This window comes from Falco punctatus, assembly GCF_963210335.1.
Source record: "Falco punctatus genome assembly, chromosome: 3".
Taxonomy (NCBI): domain Eukaryota; kingdom Metazoa; phylum Chordata; class Aves; order Falconiformes; family Falconidae; genus Falco; species Falco punctatus.
In genome coordinates this window covers 52,954,393-52,971,119 of record NC_137582.1, presented here as the reverse complement: position 1 = coordinate 52,971,119, position 16,727 = coordinate 52,954,393, and the positions used below count along the sequence as shown (strand labels likewise).

The following is a 16,727-nucleotide window of genomic DNA, read 5'->3' as shown; positions in this document are numbered from 1 at the left end:
CAACTATTTTCTATTCAGCAACTTGTGAAACCGTATTTGGGGTACTGTGTCCAGTTTGGGAATGCCAGTAAGCAACAGAGATTAACATACCACAGCAAGCCCAGATGAAAGCTTCCAAGATGGAGCATATGATGTATGAGTAGAAACTGAAATAAACAAGTTTTTTCAGTCTTCGGTAGAAATGGCTAAGGGAGGGATGAATTTTTTTTTGCTGTCTTCAGCTATGTAGAAGTGTATAGAGATGATGAAATTGAATGCTTGGAGGTACACAGAGAAAAGACACAAGGCAATGAACACAAGGTGCAAGATGGGAAATTATGATTACATGTTACAATTTTCTCACAGTTGTCAAACACTGGAACAGGTTTCCTAGAGAAACTGCAGAATCTCCATCCCCAAGTTACCCAAAGCTCAGCTGGACATGGCCCTGAGCAATCTGATCTAGTAGGATCTGCTTTCAGCAGGAGGTTGGATCAGATGACTTCCAGAGGTTCCTGCCAATCTAAATTATTCTGTGATCAAATAGTAAGTCTTTAGAAATGCCAGAACTTCCACAGATGCCAGGAACAAAGGGTAGTAGCACAAAGGCTGTGCCCGTATCTATGGGCTCAACACCTGGAAGCACTGGCAACCATTTATCTTGCTGACAGCATTTTCAGCTCTTTCCTCCATTTCTGCACACATTCAAAAAGGAGTGATATCACCCTTTCCTATTAGGAAAATTATTTCCTAATAACAGAATAGTAAACAAGTTGGTATCAAATGTGAGCTAAAACCAATGGAGACACTTCCAAGTTCCAGCTAGCCTGTGCAGCTGCCCTTTGATTACAACTGCCAGAAAAGCAGTAAAGTTTTAATAAGAGAAGCAGAAGACCAGAAGAGAGAAAACAAACAGTAGCTGTTTTTAACTCTTCGACACCGCTCCAACATTCAGTATTTCTAGTTACTGATGTCAATGGGCATCATGTCCAAGCTGGCCTAGTTAGGCTGCAATTTACTACAATATTTAGAGCTCTTCTACCCAATCTGGCAAAGGTTCTCTGCTAGAGTTAGACAGAAAGAAATAAACCAGAGATGAGTAAGAGATCACTTTCTGAGATCAGTTATGCTGTCCAATGTGATTTCAGTTGTGAAGCTGATAGAAAATGGGAAAAGCAAAGAAAAAAAAATCTCTGGCAATACTCAGATCAGCTTGACAGTGAAATAAGACCAGCAAATCCTCTCCCAGTCACCACTGCCTTACTACTTTGTCTTATTTTCCTCACCTTTGGATTCTTTCCATGACATAAACTTGAACCTAATTATGTGTTCTGAATAGTTCTCGGCACCAGACATCAACTATTTGAGTCCTGTTCATTAGTACTGTTACCTACCACATGAGAAAAAGAACATATTGCTGTCAAAGATTCCTGCTCTCAGCTAGCTTCTTCAGTCTCTTAACTACAATATATATGGATATTTGTAACTTCCAGTGAAGTTACAAGCCATCTTCACTGACCAATTAAAAAACAGCAAGTTCAGTTTGTATCTTTTCATTTCATGTAACAGAGAAGGAACACCAGGTAAAGTACTGTCAGAAAAGTGGCCTTTCTGGAGAAGTAGCACCCCGTTATCTGCTTCCATTAAACACATGAGAAATGTTTTCTATCATTTTACCTTGCCATCCTATTCCTCTAGGCTTTGCTTCAAAACATCCACTAAATTAAACAGGCAAAATGAAAACCAGAAAAATAGTTGTCTTCTATAATCACTAATTAGAAATTAATCTGCTTCCATGTTTGAGCTCCTCTGACTATCAAAAGACCACCTGGGTGCTGAGGCAGGATCGCAGTCATCTCTACCTTATCCCATCTTCTATTCTTACAGAAGAGAGGAAAACAAGCACGTGAACCACCCCAACATGTTGTATGAATTCTTATATAAATATAATATAAATAAATATATAAACCCTATATTTTTAAATTATGTGATTATACATTGTAAGTCTCAAAACAGAACAGCGCCTGAAAACCTGAAATTTAAATACTTTTCCTTTCCTCATATTCTGAAATACATGGCATAACATAAGTTTCTATTTCCCAAAGAACTTACATTCTGCGAGACAAAAAAAAAAGGGGAAAGAGTGATGCACAAGTAATTATTGTGCAAATAAAAACATTTAAATATTTGACAGAAATTATTAAAGACCTTAAAATAAGTAATTAAGATTCTTCCCTCTAAACAAAACTGTCAGTATTCCAAATCAACCTGAACTGCATTTGTCATAAAACCTGCAATTTCACTACAAACTGCAGTAATTCTACTTTCTAATTAGTGTGAAGGACAGAAGGAATGTGATAATGACCTCTTTGAGAATTTCCCCAGTACTCATGGTTTACTTGTGCAGACATCTCCTCCCTTTGATAAGCCAAGCTTGCTAGGAGGGAATCCCACTCTATTAGCCCATAAGAATTCAAATTTTCACTCAGCTTTGTCATCTCAGGAAGCAATTCTGCTATATAACACACTTATTTTTCCCCCTCCACTTTTCAGTACACTGCTGCTCCATAAAACATTTGGGAATCCAACTTCTCCCTCTCTTTTCAGTTCCTCTGACCATCAGGAAAAGAAACCAGGCAGCAAGCAGCTCCAGTTCCCTACAACACAATTAGAACTCTCCTCCTCTCTGCCACTGTGACTTGTAGCTTTTTTAGGAAGAAAGTGTTCTTATGACCCAAAATATCTTCACTAAAATGTATCTGTACACATAAATTATGACAGATCCCAACTACGAACAGGTAAGGTGGCTAAACCTCCATAAGCAGCCTTAAGCCTTCCTTCTCTCCACACACAGCTTTGACTTAGATGCAGCTATTTCATCACACTCGGTGGAAAGGAGCAAGCACACTGAATTCTATCACAGCATGCAAATGGCACGAGCATACAGCATAGTATTATTAGATGAATCATCTGCCTATAAACTTGGGGGGTAGGGTGTCGCTGAGTTTTTTGAAAATCTTCTATTCTTATAACTTACATTTTCCTCAAGAATACTGCCAGGATGCCTGTTGGTTTTAAAATAATATTTGACCTTTGTTCTCTCCATTCTACACAGCAACGTTTCCAGGAGCAAATTCCTGGGAACTCACCACATCTGCAAGATGACAGGCTGAGATTATCAGTGTAAAACTCTCCTACTGTACTTTACCATCTTCTATATTCCCTCCCCCAGTAAGACCAGCATAGCATGGCAGCATGTCAAACTGGATCCAAGAAGCGTCCCAGACAACAAGTAACTTCAATATTGTAAGGTTTTGGTTTGTTTAAACTGGATGAGTTCACAACACAGCCGCATACAGACTCAGGGCAGCACACTACTGATCAGTAGGCCAGAAAGAGCTGTAATCTCACAAACTCATGTACCCACTGAAGACACTAAACCACAGCTTGCAAGGGCTAACTGCAGTAGACATCTGAGATGGCAAGAGAAATCAGTTTCAGTATGCTTTTTTCCTTAAGGTTGATCAGACCTAATAACCCATTCCAAGAATACTTTTGGTGTATACTGTTGATTTTGTTTCACTCCTGGTACAAAGGAAACTGAACAGACACGTAAACCCCAAGACCTGAGCAGCAAGATGAGGTCGGGAAAGAAAAAACACTGGAGGCTCTGGTTCTGAACAAGATACTGCATAAGCCTTGTTTAGTAAGAAGAGATACCCATCGAAGAAGAAACATTTAAATAATGAAGTAAAACTCCAGCTGCATACACTATGCAAGATGTTAATAGTTTCACTTATAAAGATGTGGAAACTGCACTTTGCTTTCTAAATCATACACCAACTGCTTACAATTAAAGTCTACTCTTGATACGGCACTCGTGTCTCGTAGAATATGTCTAAATGGACCCTAGCAGCATCATTCTCACAAGACTAAATTACATCCCTTTCAGTGGGGAAACACTGACAGACAAGAAACTCAAGAACTCCAATCCAAATCCATGATATATACCCTAATATTTTTTTTTATATTTATTTGAACTGTAGTAGTAATTGACAGGCATGCCAATATTGTATGACGTGCTGTAAGTGTGGGAGAAGTAATTGTACCTTGAAAGGATTTTACAAGCTAAATGGAAGATTGTGAACAAGAGGAAGCCAAACAGCATGAAGACACCAGTCAACAGGAAACAATTCCTGCAAATTCAGTGGTCAAATCAATGTGGGCATTTTGTAGTGATGACTGCAGAGAGGAGCTTCAAGCACTGAGGACAAAGAGCAAGACAGTTTTACAGGTATTTAGGTAGCACCTGATAAGCAGTAAGTGCAGGAGAAAGTGTCAATGTTCCCTGGAAAAGAGGGAAAGCATTGCCTAGCCAACAGACACCCAACACAGTGAAACACCGTACAGGATATGCAACCAGCTCCGAAAGGATCATCTAGTGAGAAAAAACCTGACGGTCTTCCCAGAAACAGCAGAAGAGCGAACTAAGGAAAACAGGGTTTGTTTTTTTTCTGTCCGACACAAACTTGCACAGTTATTTTACGTGGCTTTTCTTAAAGAAACTGTTTGTCTGCCCTCTGAAGTGGTTCTTTCAGGAGCATAAGTGAACAAACTATAAAACTTCTTCAGATAGATCCCACTGACATAAGTAAACAACAAATATTCAAATTATTTCTCAATTTCTGTTCACACGTGCTTTATTATTAACGCAGTTACTAACGATTTAAAAGATGAATGCATTCAAGTAACTCCAACAGGCGGTTCCGCAGTCCTTCCCTGGTCTCTACCATGAATTTGTAACACGACGAAACGGTGAGCTGCTTTTTTGCCTCACTTTTCCGGCCTGGGAGGCAAGAACACCGTTTACCTACCTCGGGATGGCAGCTGAATCTTCTAGAGCATTTGAAATCAACAGAACAAAGATGCGAGATTAACACGGGCTACCGCCGCCGCCCCGACCCTCCCTCGGCGGGGGGCTCGGCGTTTCGGCACCCGAGCCGCCCCTCGCCCGCCGCCGCCCGCGCCCCCCCCGCCGCCGTGCCCGGCGCCAGAGGCCGCCCGCAGCGCCCGCCGCCCCCCGCCCGCGGCACCCCCCCCGCCCGCACCCCCCGCCGCCGAGGGGGCGGCTCCCAACTCACCGATCCCGGGGGCCACATAGATGAAGTAGAGGCAGGAGGAGGAGAAGGAGAAGAAGAAGATGAAGGCTAGCATGGAGCGATTGGAGACCCGCAGCACCTTCCGGAGCAGTGGCATCCTCCCTCCGCGCCGGCGGCCGGCCGCCCCGCTCAATCCCGGCGAGCCGCGGCGGCGCTTCCCAGCGGGAAGACGCGGCCCGCTCCTCCCATGGATCGGGCAGCGAGAAGGTGACGAGGGGGCTCCGCTCGTCGCCCCCCCCCTCCCTCCCTCCCTCCCTCTCTCTCTCCCTCCCTCCCTCCCGCCGCCTTCCCGGGAGCGGGCGGGCCGGCGGGGGCCGGCAGGGGCAGCGCCGCGGCTGGAGGAGGAGGGAGGGCGGCGGCGCGCTGCGGCCGGCCCGGCTGCCCCCCTGGCGGGCGGGCGGGCGGAGGGGGCCTGCCCTGCTTCGCGCTGCGCCTCCGGGCGGGCTGAACAGCCGCCGCGGCTCGCAGGTGGCGGCCGGAGCGGGGAGGGGCCCCTAACGCCGCCGCGGGGCTCGGGGGCCGCTCCCGACGCTGCTCATGCCGCCGGGCGCCGCGGCCGCCCGCTCTCCCACCTGCTGCCCCCTCACCAGCGGCGGCGGCGGCGGCGGCAGCATCCCCGCCACCGGCGGGCAGTCACCTCCGCGCCCGGCCCGGCCCCGCCGCTCCCACCTCCTCCCGCACCGGCGGGGAGCGCGCTGCAGCCGCGCGGCGCGGCCCGGCCCTGCCCCGCCCAGACCCGGCTACTGCGGCGGTTGGAGCGTGCGCGAGCCCCGGCGCGGCGGCGGACTGCAGAACTGCGGCGGGCGCGCGCCCGTCCCGCGCTCCGGCGGAGGGGGCCGGGGGGGCCGGAGGTGCCGCCGCTACACTGCGGCGGCGGCGCGCGTGCTGCCCTGCGCCCCCGGCCAATGGGAGCCCGGGGAGAAGCGAGCCCGCCCCCCGCGATTGGCTGGCGCGTGGACGGGCGTTTGTATCACCGGGGCGGGGGGAGGGGCGCGAGGCGGCCAGGCCCGGCGTGGCGGGGGTCCGGCGGGTGCCCGCGGGCCGGCGGTGCGGGCGGGAAGAGCCGTTGGGCAGAAGGGGGGCGCCCCGCGCCGTACCCGCTCCCCTTCCCGCTCCCCAGGCGCCCCCGTTGTGCCCGGCCGCCCGGCGGGGGTGCCATTCCCGCGCCCCGCCGCCTCGGCCTCTGGCGGGACGCGGCGGGGGGGGCCGCCGGACCCCTCGGGGCCTCGGCCCGCGCGGCGGTGCTGCCCTGCCCGCCGCTTCCCCTCGCGGCCGGTACTGCCCCTCGGCCGCGTGCGGCCGCAGGCGGGTCGCGTGGCACTTGAGCTGCGTCTAGTGCAGAGCGGTTGGGGATGGGGGTCGCCGCAGGGCAGATGAGTAAAGCGTTTCCTGAAGGTTTGGCCACACTTGCGCGTTCGCATGTGCTGAATTCGGATGTGATAGCCTACGCGCTGCGTTAGCAGTCTGCCCTCAAGCCCGTTGCACGAAAAAGGCGTTTTAAAAGTCGGTAACATAAGCTTCACATCAAGTAGCTATTTCTTGCTTTAGCAACTAACCGTGGCTACCACAAGTTGCTAGGCGATGGGGTCCAGTCGGTAATCTCTCCATTCCTCTGCAGCACGCTGCCACTGACGGGAAGAGGTATGCCAAGGGCTTGGCGGCGGGCCAGGATGTGCTTGAGTGCACCTGAGATGGCAGCGCAGTCCAGTTGTGTAAGAATCCAGAGCTGTGTTGTTAACGTGCCTGGACTTTATTCAGAGAATGAAGAGAACAGAGATGCAGAATTGCTTCCCCCCTCTTCCCCAAATACAATTTCGTCTCAGACGTTATCCGTGCACTATGATTTTTATGCAATGGGCATTAGTGACAACTACATTTTGTTTCAGCAATGACTGAGACAAGTTGGTTTTGTTCACCCAGCACAGCTTATGGGCAAGTGGAGTTTATCCTTTAGGCTGAGGGGATGACCTGATCGCTTCTTTCACTTCAGTCTCAGGCAAAGAGCTTCCAAACACCCTGCACGTTTCCATATCAGTATTTTTTTAACATAAATTAAAAAGCCTAAAGTCAGTTGACATGTAAATGTTGGAGCTAGAAATACAAAATTACAGGTTAATCAGTGAAGTAGTGATGCAAATAAGTGATAATAATAACAAACCTGCAGGTTTACTTAAAAGACCTTTTTACTTAAACAGTCAAAAAGCGGTAGGTTACTTTGTCCTCCAGTCTTACGAGATGTTGAACAGGAACATTTCTATGTACAGTAGAATACAGTACACACAGTAACAATCTATAGCCACATCATGGAATTTCCTTATTGTCACTGCTTCAGAGCATAGACATATGAATTTCCCAGTAAGGGTTTCTATGGGAGAGAGAAATTCTGCTTCCTTCAGCTCTGAAACACAGATTTGTCAGTAATATTTTGATGGATGTTATTGCGATGGGTAAAAGATAGATAGACTGAGCAATGCATTTTGTCACAAAATTGTTTCTGAATTGCCAGCAGCGGCTATGTAACTTGATATATGACATTTATTTTATTGAGCAGAGTGTAAAAGTAGCTATAAAAATACAACATTGAACTATTATATACATAGATGGCTCAAATTTGAAGCTTCATCTGACTAATACAGAGGGTCCTATAGACATAAACTTGGGATATGAAGAAAAACTGTATCTTTATGTCTTGCTACTATCTCACGTTAAAGTAAAATTTGTGTGATGCAATGCTGTTACTAGTTTATTTTTATGTATTAAAGCTATTGATTTGCTGTAAAAACTGAGTGTTAATTGACATGTGCTTCTCTGGTATTCCATTTTTATTTGTGTTTTTGATGTTGTCTTGGAAGTTTTGTTTCTATGCTGCAAACATACAGAAGGGCAGTAGAAGACCAATGCAGTGACAACTTGCAGAACCATGTTGGAGACAAGAGTGAGATCCATGGTACATGAAATCTTAAGACTGGCCCTAACTTTTTTTGGGGGGAAACATTAAATGGTGCCATACACATCACTGTCTCTGCATAAATAAAAGCAAGTGCCATGTCTTCAGCTCAACAGTATTAATTTTGTTTTAACTGCTTAGACTGTTAGCTGCACTTTTGTAAGACTTTAAATGCTACTGTGATGAGCCTGAGAAAACCTGTGGAATAATAACTTAAATATATAGAGACATTTGTGGAAGAATATAGAAATGGAATTTCAGAAGATAGATGTGTCATGTTTAAATAAATCTTCAGCAGCAAGACACTGCGGGAGCAGCAGCGTGCCTCACACACAGTTGTGGTAGATGACTAGGCCCAGGTATCTGCTCTGAAAAGAATACTTGAAATGTCCTCCGTCTTCTTTAAATATTACTTTCTACAGTAAAAATGTTACCACACAATAAGTGGATCACTCTTTGAATGTCACAATATTGCAATGTACTTAATATTGTCAGAAAAGGAAATTCCATCAAATATGCATTGCGCTCTGCTCTATTTCATCCTGCAATGGAATTTATGCAGAGAAGTTCTTAAACACTTGTAGCTTACTCTGGAAGAAGGTCATAGTTCAAAAAAGCTCCCTTCTCATTCCTGTTTTCATTCTAACCATCCAAAAGTGAATTTTGTATGGATCAACAAGCAAAAAATCAGACAAAATCTCACCAGAGCAACAACTGCAAAACTCATGAATGTCTCCAGAGCTACAATAATAAACACAATCTGTCGGTCCTTCCAAAAGGGTGTATATTTCATCAAGTCCAGCAAATGCTGCCATAGGAAGTACATGCATGAAACTAAACTAACATGCTTCTCATGTTGCATGGGCACAGTTGTGCGTGGCGACGTTCTCTTAACAAAATCAGGGCACTGCTCTGTTGGAGAAAAGTAACAGCACTTTTTTGGTTACAGGAAAAGAGAGAGGTTTGATGCTTTTTCATCTGCTTCACTTCTGGAATCCATTTGAGAGTGACACCCTAAACCATTGTGGCTTTATAATTGTGGATATAGGGTGCTGTGAGACAATGGGCAGGAAGGAATGCCAGAAGACCTTGAGGAAAGCAAAAGTATCTCAAACTACTGTAATCACCAAGTGTAGAACCTGAGCCCGACAAAAGCGTCACTGAAGCTGTGTCACAGGTTCCACTATCTAAGGAAGTAGAAAGTGGTGTTCTGCTTAAATCATTTGTTGGACCTGGGGGTAAAACAATACACGTATGAATGCGCTGCCCATATAATGTCCAGTTTTACAGTCTGCAATACTAATTTAAAATCTCACATTTTGTTCTCCAGGTCATTTACTGCTGCATGTTTATGTTATTTCTTATTGCTCATACCCAGTCTTTGAATCAGATATAGTAAACTATTGTTTAACTAGCTGGTTTTTCTCTTCCATGTAACAATCTATCTTGAGTGTATCTTTTCTACACATTGCCAGGTTTTACCTGGATGCCTCCATATTCAGTATTGTTCGGGCAGAAAGATCGTGTGATTCCATCACAACTTTTCATGTCATTTATCTTTTTAAAACACTTTTTATCAACAATGATGTACTAAAGTACCACATACATCTTGCAGCTTTTGTATTGTTTCCTTTGTTTCAGCAAGTTTAATCATTAACACCAGTATCATTGTGCCTTTCTTCCAATCTATCTGCCTTTAAATTCCAGTACAGTCATGTTTGTTTGCTTTCTGGTTGCTGGCTGTTGCTTTGTCTTCACTTCCAGCTAAGCCAGCCCAAATGTCTTATTTAGGCTGTAGTTAATAGCCCAGCAAGCGGAATGATGCTTGCACACTCTTTTTGCAAGAACTCTTTCCTACTCACACCACCTATACCCCAAACAAGGCTGGTGAGCTGCAGCCAAGACACAAACCTCCCTTAGTTCCAAGCAACCCCCTGAGCCACAGGCAAAAGTACATGGTCAGCTTTTTCCTCACTACAGGGAATTCCATGAAATCTTCCCTGTGGCTTGCTTTCCTAAATCTTTGCCCATCAGTGCATTAGTTTTCTTCCTTGCCTTTTCTGTTTTCCTAAATAGTAGTAATAAAAATGGATAAATGAGCATAATGTGACTTCATTACTAATCGTAGCAGTTACTTTGTTGGTTTTTCATTTACTTTGATCCAGCAGCTTGATTTTTATTGATAATGCTTTGTTATACAGGGCAGTAGCATTTCAAGATCCCGTACAATAATTCATATGTAATCCTTCTTGCAAGGTCAACAAGGAGTTAAAATTCTTTGAGTTAAAAAGCACAGAGTAAGAAGCACAAGAACAGGCCAGACAATTCCAAGAAAATGCACAGTCTCTGTGTAAGATTTTTAAGGATTAAATTTTTTAAAGATTAATTATGATTAAAGTTTAAATCAAGTTGTGTCAGGGTGATCTAGATTGTAATTTAGCAAGTAAAGTTAGTGTCCCTCAATGTGGCACACAAACACATAAAACTCACACCAATAAGTGCTGAGAACTAGAGTAATGTACTTAAGTTTTAGGTCATGAGACCTAACCTCTTTACATCAGTTCTAATCCTATAATTAAATCAGATGTCAAAGTAGAAGTATATTAAGAATGTTTTGGATTTTTCTGGTAGTACAACTTTGGACTTAAAACTTATTTTTAATAACTTTATAACTTTTAATAACTTTGAGTTCTACATTCAGAAGTAAGTTTGTAAGTGTGTTGTAGTTGCTACTACAGTAGAGTATTATCCAACAAGAAGGGTTGTGAATCTATTTTCATTCACAGATGGAATGAAAAAAATGAAACATTAGGCAAGGCCTTGTATTCTTTGCTTCCAGCATTCCTCCCATGTTTCCCAGGCTGTGATATTTTGCAAAATCATGCCCTTTTGTCTTTCATTAAGTTAATAGGTAACAACTAGATTCACGTTTCACTCATAATTAACTTCTCTAGCTGATACTGCTGGTTTGGGTTTGAAGTAGATCCAGATGTCGTTTCTTATAAAAAGCCTTGGTTACTACTTTAGGGAAGATTACCTCCAGGGAAAGAAAGGCAGTTTTTTTAACTCTCTTCATGAATCTATAGATCACAAGCAGTGTCCGTTCTAGAGCTAATCTATGCAACATATTGAAGAGGGAGGCAAGTTGTTAGTTTTCATGAAGACACTCACCCTAGGATCTCATATTTTTTTAACACTGCAGATAACCCAAAGTAAAGTAATTTCTCTCAGTAACAGTTAAAAAATCTGGAGGTTTTTTTGGAGGTAAAGGTTGCTTTTGATATTTTAATGTTAAATGTTAGAAACTACTTCCATCAAATGAATTTACTAACTGTTATATATCCATCTACCAATAACTATAAAAGATGCAAAACTCCTCAGAAGCTGTAACGCTTTCATAAAGTCAAGAGCCAGGAATATATAATAAACTATGACATGTCATATTAAAGTTTTATGAAAGAAAATAGAGCATGTAGTTAGGGTATTTTTAAGTTTTAAACTCAACAAATGAAGTTAAATATTCCTTTTTATAAGAATTTGTCAAGAATTTTCTGCCAGCAGAAGGCTAGTTCATCAAACCCAAAATAGAGGAACGTACCAGCTTCGGTAAAACTTTTCTTGGAAAATGTATCTGAAATTCAGAATGCCATTTCAGAGGATTTCAATCCTTATATCCCTAATTTCAAGTCAGTATCAAACGGACACTAGGCAGCAATTTGGCAATTGCAGAATTTCAGGAAGAGGCTTATGTCTGTCTGCATGTGTATCCATTCTACTATACAAGAATGTTTACAGACCGTTGCCTATGCAGGATTGGAGTTTGGTGCCCTGTAACTTTTGACATTTTTATACTTTGATGGAATCTATCATGAAAAGGAAGTCTTAACTTTCATCTTTGCAATGATAGAGCACTTGTGTTTGATCAGTTTCTCAGAGTTAGTTCAGAGCTGTTACTAACAAACTTCTGTAGTACTGAAAGGGGCAAATAAAGGGACACAGTAAATAATTAATTGTCAACTTTGGATTTACAGATGTCTTTTTTCCAAAATCAGTTGGAGCAGGGGATTGATATTTCAGGGTATCATATGATCAAATAAACCATTATCATAACAGTACACATCAGCAAACTCTATGGCTGAGTATGCCTCTAGTTTTTTCCCCCATAGTACAGATCAGAGCCACAGAACATTGTGCAGTTCTATATTGATATTAGTTATTAAGAGTAAAGAGAGGACTGTGCAATTAGATAGAGAAGATAATCCTATCACATAACCTGAGGAATTCTCACATAATCAGCTGAGAGAAAGAAGCACCTAATATATATTTTACAGGCTCCATTGTTACAATAAGGAGCCTCAGTTAACTAGGCTGTGTGGCTGATTATTCACCATGTTATCAGAGGTACATGAGATATCCAGAATCACAAATATTCAATCATTGTTGTGGGAAACCATTCATTGTCTTAACCAGTGTTGTCATGTATCTTAAAAAGAGTGAATCTAATAATGATTATCGTTTTGAGATTAGGTGATTTATAAATTTTTCTGTGTCATGGGTATAAATATTTGCTATGCCATAATATCGTAAGCATCTTATGTGGAAAAGACAGTATCTTGCATGTACAGATTCCTTTTAATGCTGTCTGCATAGTTTGAAATCTGCATAGCCAGGATGATGTGCCAGTAAAAAATATTTTTCTTGCTGTTAAGGGGTAGTATGAAAAGAGTTTGATAAAAATAGTAGGTTTACTATTTGGGTATCGTGGGAGTTATTTCACTGTAACACGTACAGGTGAAAAATAAATGTAAAAGGAGACATAATAACCACTAACATCAAATACTATTGTTACAGAAATCAGAATTTAAATGGCCCAAATTACTGACATTGGAATTAGTGTGAAACCTCTATTTGCTACATTTCAGGTAACAGCTGTTCCTTAAAACATTTCTGAAAAAGGAATATGACTAAGAAATTCTAACAGCAGACTGCAGGCAAAACTTACATTCTTGGACTGCTTCCCTAACCTCACTTTTAAAGATGTCATTCAAGCCTTAAGAATCAGAGTACAAAACTAAATCATGCAGTTTGGCTGGTAATCGCTTCAGTGATGAAATAAATTACTAGAAGATTTTGCGGAAGGCTTGAGGACTTTTCCTTTGCTTTGTTTTTCATGGCTAAAATCTTATCTCAGAGACGCAATTTCTTTGCATATATAAATAGAAACAATCTCGTCCCACTCTATACTGCAATTAGGAAAAAAGCAATCAGAGTGTGTTAAACAGACTTCAGTGAGAGTAGAGTCTTATGTCTCAGAAGACAGATGTTTTCTGATTAAGCTTTCTATCACAGTCTCATTTAGAAATTGCACAAGTCACAGATAACTTTAGCAAAGGTTACAGTTAGTGCAATTCCACTACTTTGTTCAGTTCTCAATACCAGCTTTTTTTACTGTGTGAGACAGCGTTTAAATAGTTTGAATCTTCTTAAGAACTAGAGCAATGCTACTGTCCTCAGAAAAAGCTCTTGGTGTACTGCACACCTGAATAATAAAGTCTAAAGTTTTTCTAAAGTGTCATCTTGCTACTTTTCTAATTATGCTATCTGAAAATGAAACGCTAAAAATGAATAATGTATTCTTATGAAAACAATCTCATTTACATTGAGGGTCATGTACTGCAGTTGTGTAGAGATGGTGATTGTGACCATAATTGTTGCTTTTCCTTCCACTACAAAATCTCTGTTTATTTGATTATAATTTAAGTGACAATTTGTTAATTTTAAAAAATCCTGTGTAAAGTGTCTTTCCTAGGTTGAACTTTTCCCAAACTTAGGAAGAAAATCTCTGTAGAAAAAACAGGAAGCAAAAATCCACTGAATTCTTCACCTTTCTTGCTCCCCAAGAGAAAAACAAAAGGCAGCAAGATACTTCATCATAATTTAAATTATCTATATTTTGAAAGAGAAAGAGTAGCCTTTTACACCATGTGTTTGCTCAGTCATGGACATGAACATTTTCCTAAATGTTGCCAAATAGTAAGCATTTGAAAAAATGCAGTTCATTTCTTAGAACAAGTGAAATTCTAAAGATTCTGCCCCCACTGAGCATATGCCAACCTCTCAGAGCTTGAAGAACTGACAATAAAATTATGTTTGACAAAAAGAATAGATTATAACAGCATTGCAGTTACTCCTTGGGGAAGTGAGACAGTCTGGGAGGAAAGGATACTATAGGTATTGTACCTCATGTAACAAACAGCCAGTCCTTGGAATTCTAGAAATAGTGAATTCTGTGAATGTTCCAGCCACAATATGAAGAATACCAAACTGGATGAGTATTTTTAAAATCATATTTAGGTCTACATTTAAAATAGATTTTGATTCACAATTCTAGCTTGCCTTAGAGTTAGCTAAACTCCTTACTTCTGTGGGTAACTTTCCTTGCAGTACGTTTCCAAGTATGTCTGCCTGCTTATAGATGAGTGGTGATCTGCTGCATCATGCCACAAGACCTTTCGTCTCCAGGCCATAGCATCAATCACAAGAAATAAAGCTAAAAAAAGGCTAAAATAGCCTTTGGCATAACCTACAGCCACATGAGACCCGATCTAGGACTGTACTACTAGCTGAGAGCCTCCATGGCTCGCTACAGGTGTTTGTTTTTTGTTAGTGGTATGCTTCCTATCCCACAGACAGTAAAGAACAAGTATCCTACATAACTCTAAGGCAGTCTTAGAATAGCCATCTATTCCCATTATTTATTATTGGTATTGTGATGGTGCCTAAAAGTCGCAGTCACAGAAGAGAACCCTAGAATTGTTCTACGGTCTGTATTAATGAAAAAAGGAAAATACGCCGTACCTCAGGATTGTATGTCTGTTCTACATTCAGCATCTGGTGCTTCTATTGTAGGTATTTATACACACACACATCTACAACTTGCAAAAATACAAGTCTTTTCAGCTACTTCTCAAAAACGGTGATTTATTTGGATCTGAAACACAATGAAAAAAATGAAGTTTGTGGAGATCCATATGCATTTTAAGAACAACTGAAAACCGCTGTGGAAATCAGTCTGCCAAAAACTGATTGGAGGCTCTAATTGTGTATTGTTGCTCAGAGAGTTTTTCACAACTGAAAAAAAAACTTTAAAATTTTAAATTAATTTTTCCAAGTCCCTGCAGTAAAAGCAGTAATAATTATTGATTTTTTGTGAGCTGTGGTTGTGAAATTATTTTTGGTATTCTCAAATATAACCAAAACCAGGAAGGTCTTAAATATATTAAAATTTATTTAGGAATAAAGATTTTTAAAAACCAAGACCAGCATCTCTGAGAAATTCTTGAGTCTGAACATTTTCTGACCATGCGTCTACTTTTTTCCCCAAGATCTTTTGTTAGAATGATCGTGTAAGTGTTTAAATACAAACTGGAATGAATAGACAATGAAAAGATACAAAGGAAATAGTTTCTGTATTTCATAACACTTTTGGAGACAATCAGACAGACCAAAGAATGGATATGAAATTATATTTAAATTGAGGATTAGTGACATGGTACCAAATGCACATGAAGTCAGATACAGGCAGTCTGGAAAATATGTTTTGTGATAGGGAGAGAAGGTCTTTTAATTCATAATACCTTCTACGTATGAATGTAAATATTCTCTCTAGCTTATTTAGCATCTGTTTTCCATGGCTAACACAACTCTGAAGAGAATTCTGAGTTTTAGTGATGGCAGGACTTGACAGCATAGGAGGATGAGATTACCTAACTAAGTTACTGTGTACTAAATTGAAAGACTACCATCCTTCTTTTCTGCTTTTTTTTCTATTATTCTGAGGATAACTTGGGCATTTTATTTACTTTGGAGTTAGAATTTGCTTTGTTTGTCATGAGGTTTTCTACAGCTACCCTTTTCATCTCACCGGGTACCCTCCCCTTAGTTTCCAGCTGATTGCCTAAATAAAAGGTTCCGATGCAATTCTCCTAAGGGAAAAACAAAGTGACTTGTGTGGAAAGCAAACAAAAAGTCACAGGAAAAGCTTTACATTACAGAAACTACGCACAGAGCAACCAACCAATACTGACACAGTTACCCAACATCTATGTGCTCTGTTAGTTTGAGTTTATAATTATTTCATTTCCTTATATTTTTTTTCCTTCTAGTTTTGCTAGTTAGGTGTTTTTCAGTATTTATTTATATATGCTGCAGTATTTGTGCTTTCACTGATTGTTTTTTAATTGTCTTATTTTCTTCCATGATCTTTTCTTTCTTTGTTTCCTATTTCTTTTTCCTGTACCATCTTTTTTAGTAAATACAGAAGTTTGCGAATAAACATGTGAACAAAAGAAGCATTTGAAAATAAATAGTCCTGTAACACAGAATAAAATCTGTAATTTATATTGTTTGTGGATCAACAGAAAATAATTTCTAGTTTTCATTTCCTGAAAATCACGTTTATTTATTTTGTGTTCAGTGTGGCTTATTTCAAAATCCTTAGCTGATCATTTTAGAGCTACTTATGTTCAGCTAAATCTAGAAAGAGTTTAAATGACACAAATGCTTTAAGAGGCAATACTAAACTATCAAATTTCCAGGGCTGTTCTCACTATCCCAGATGCATAGGGGATCTGCGGAAAGGT

At 41.3% G+C, this 16,727-nt stretch overlaps 1 protein-coding gene across 1 annotated transcript in view; it reads right to left on the bottom strand.

Moving 5' to 3' along the window:
• B4GALT6 (beta-1,4-galactosyltransferase 6) overlaps positions 1-6,767 on the bottom strand; it is a 39,777-nt gene extending 33,010 nt beyond the window's left edge. Inside the window, exon 1 of the mRNA XM_080379161.1 lies at positions 5,121-6,767. Within this exon, the coding sequence (XP_080235287.1) occupies positions 5,121-5,235 (115 nt within the window). The 5' untranslated portion in view covers positions 5,236-6,767. The remainder of the gene's footprint in view (positions 1-5,120) is intronic.
• Positions 6,768-16,727: the final 9,960 nt, after the last annotated feature.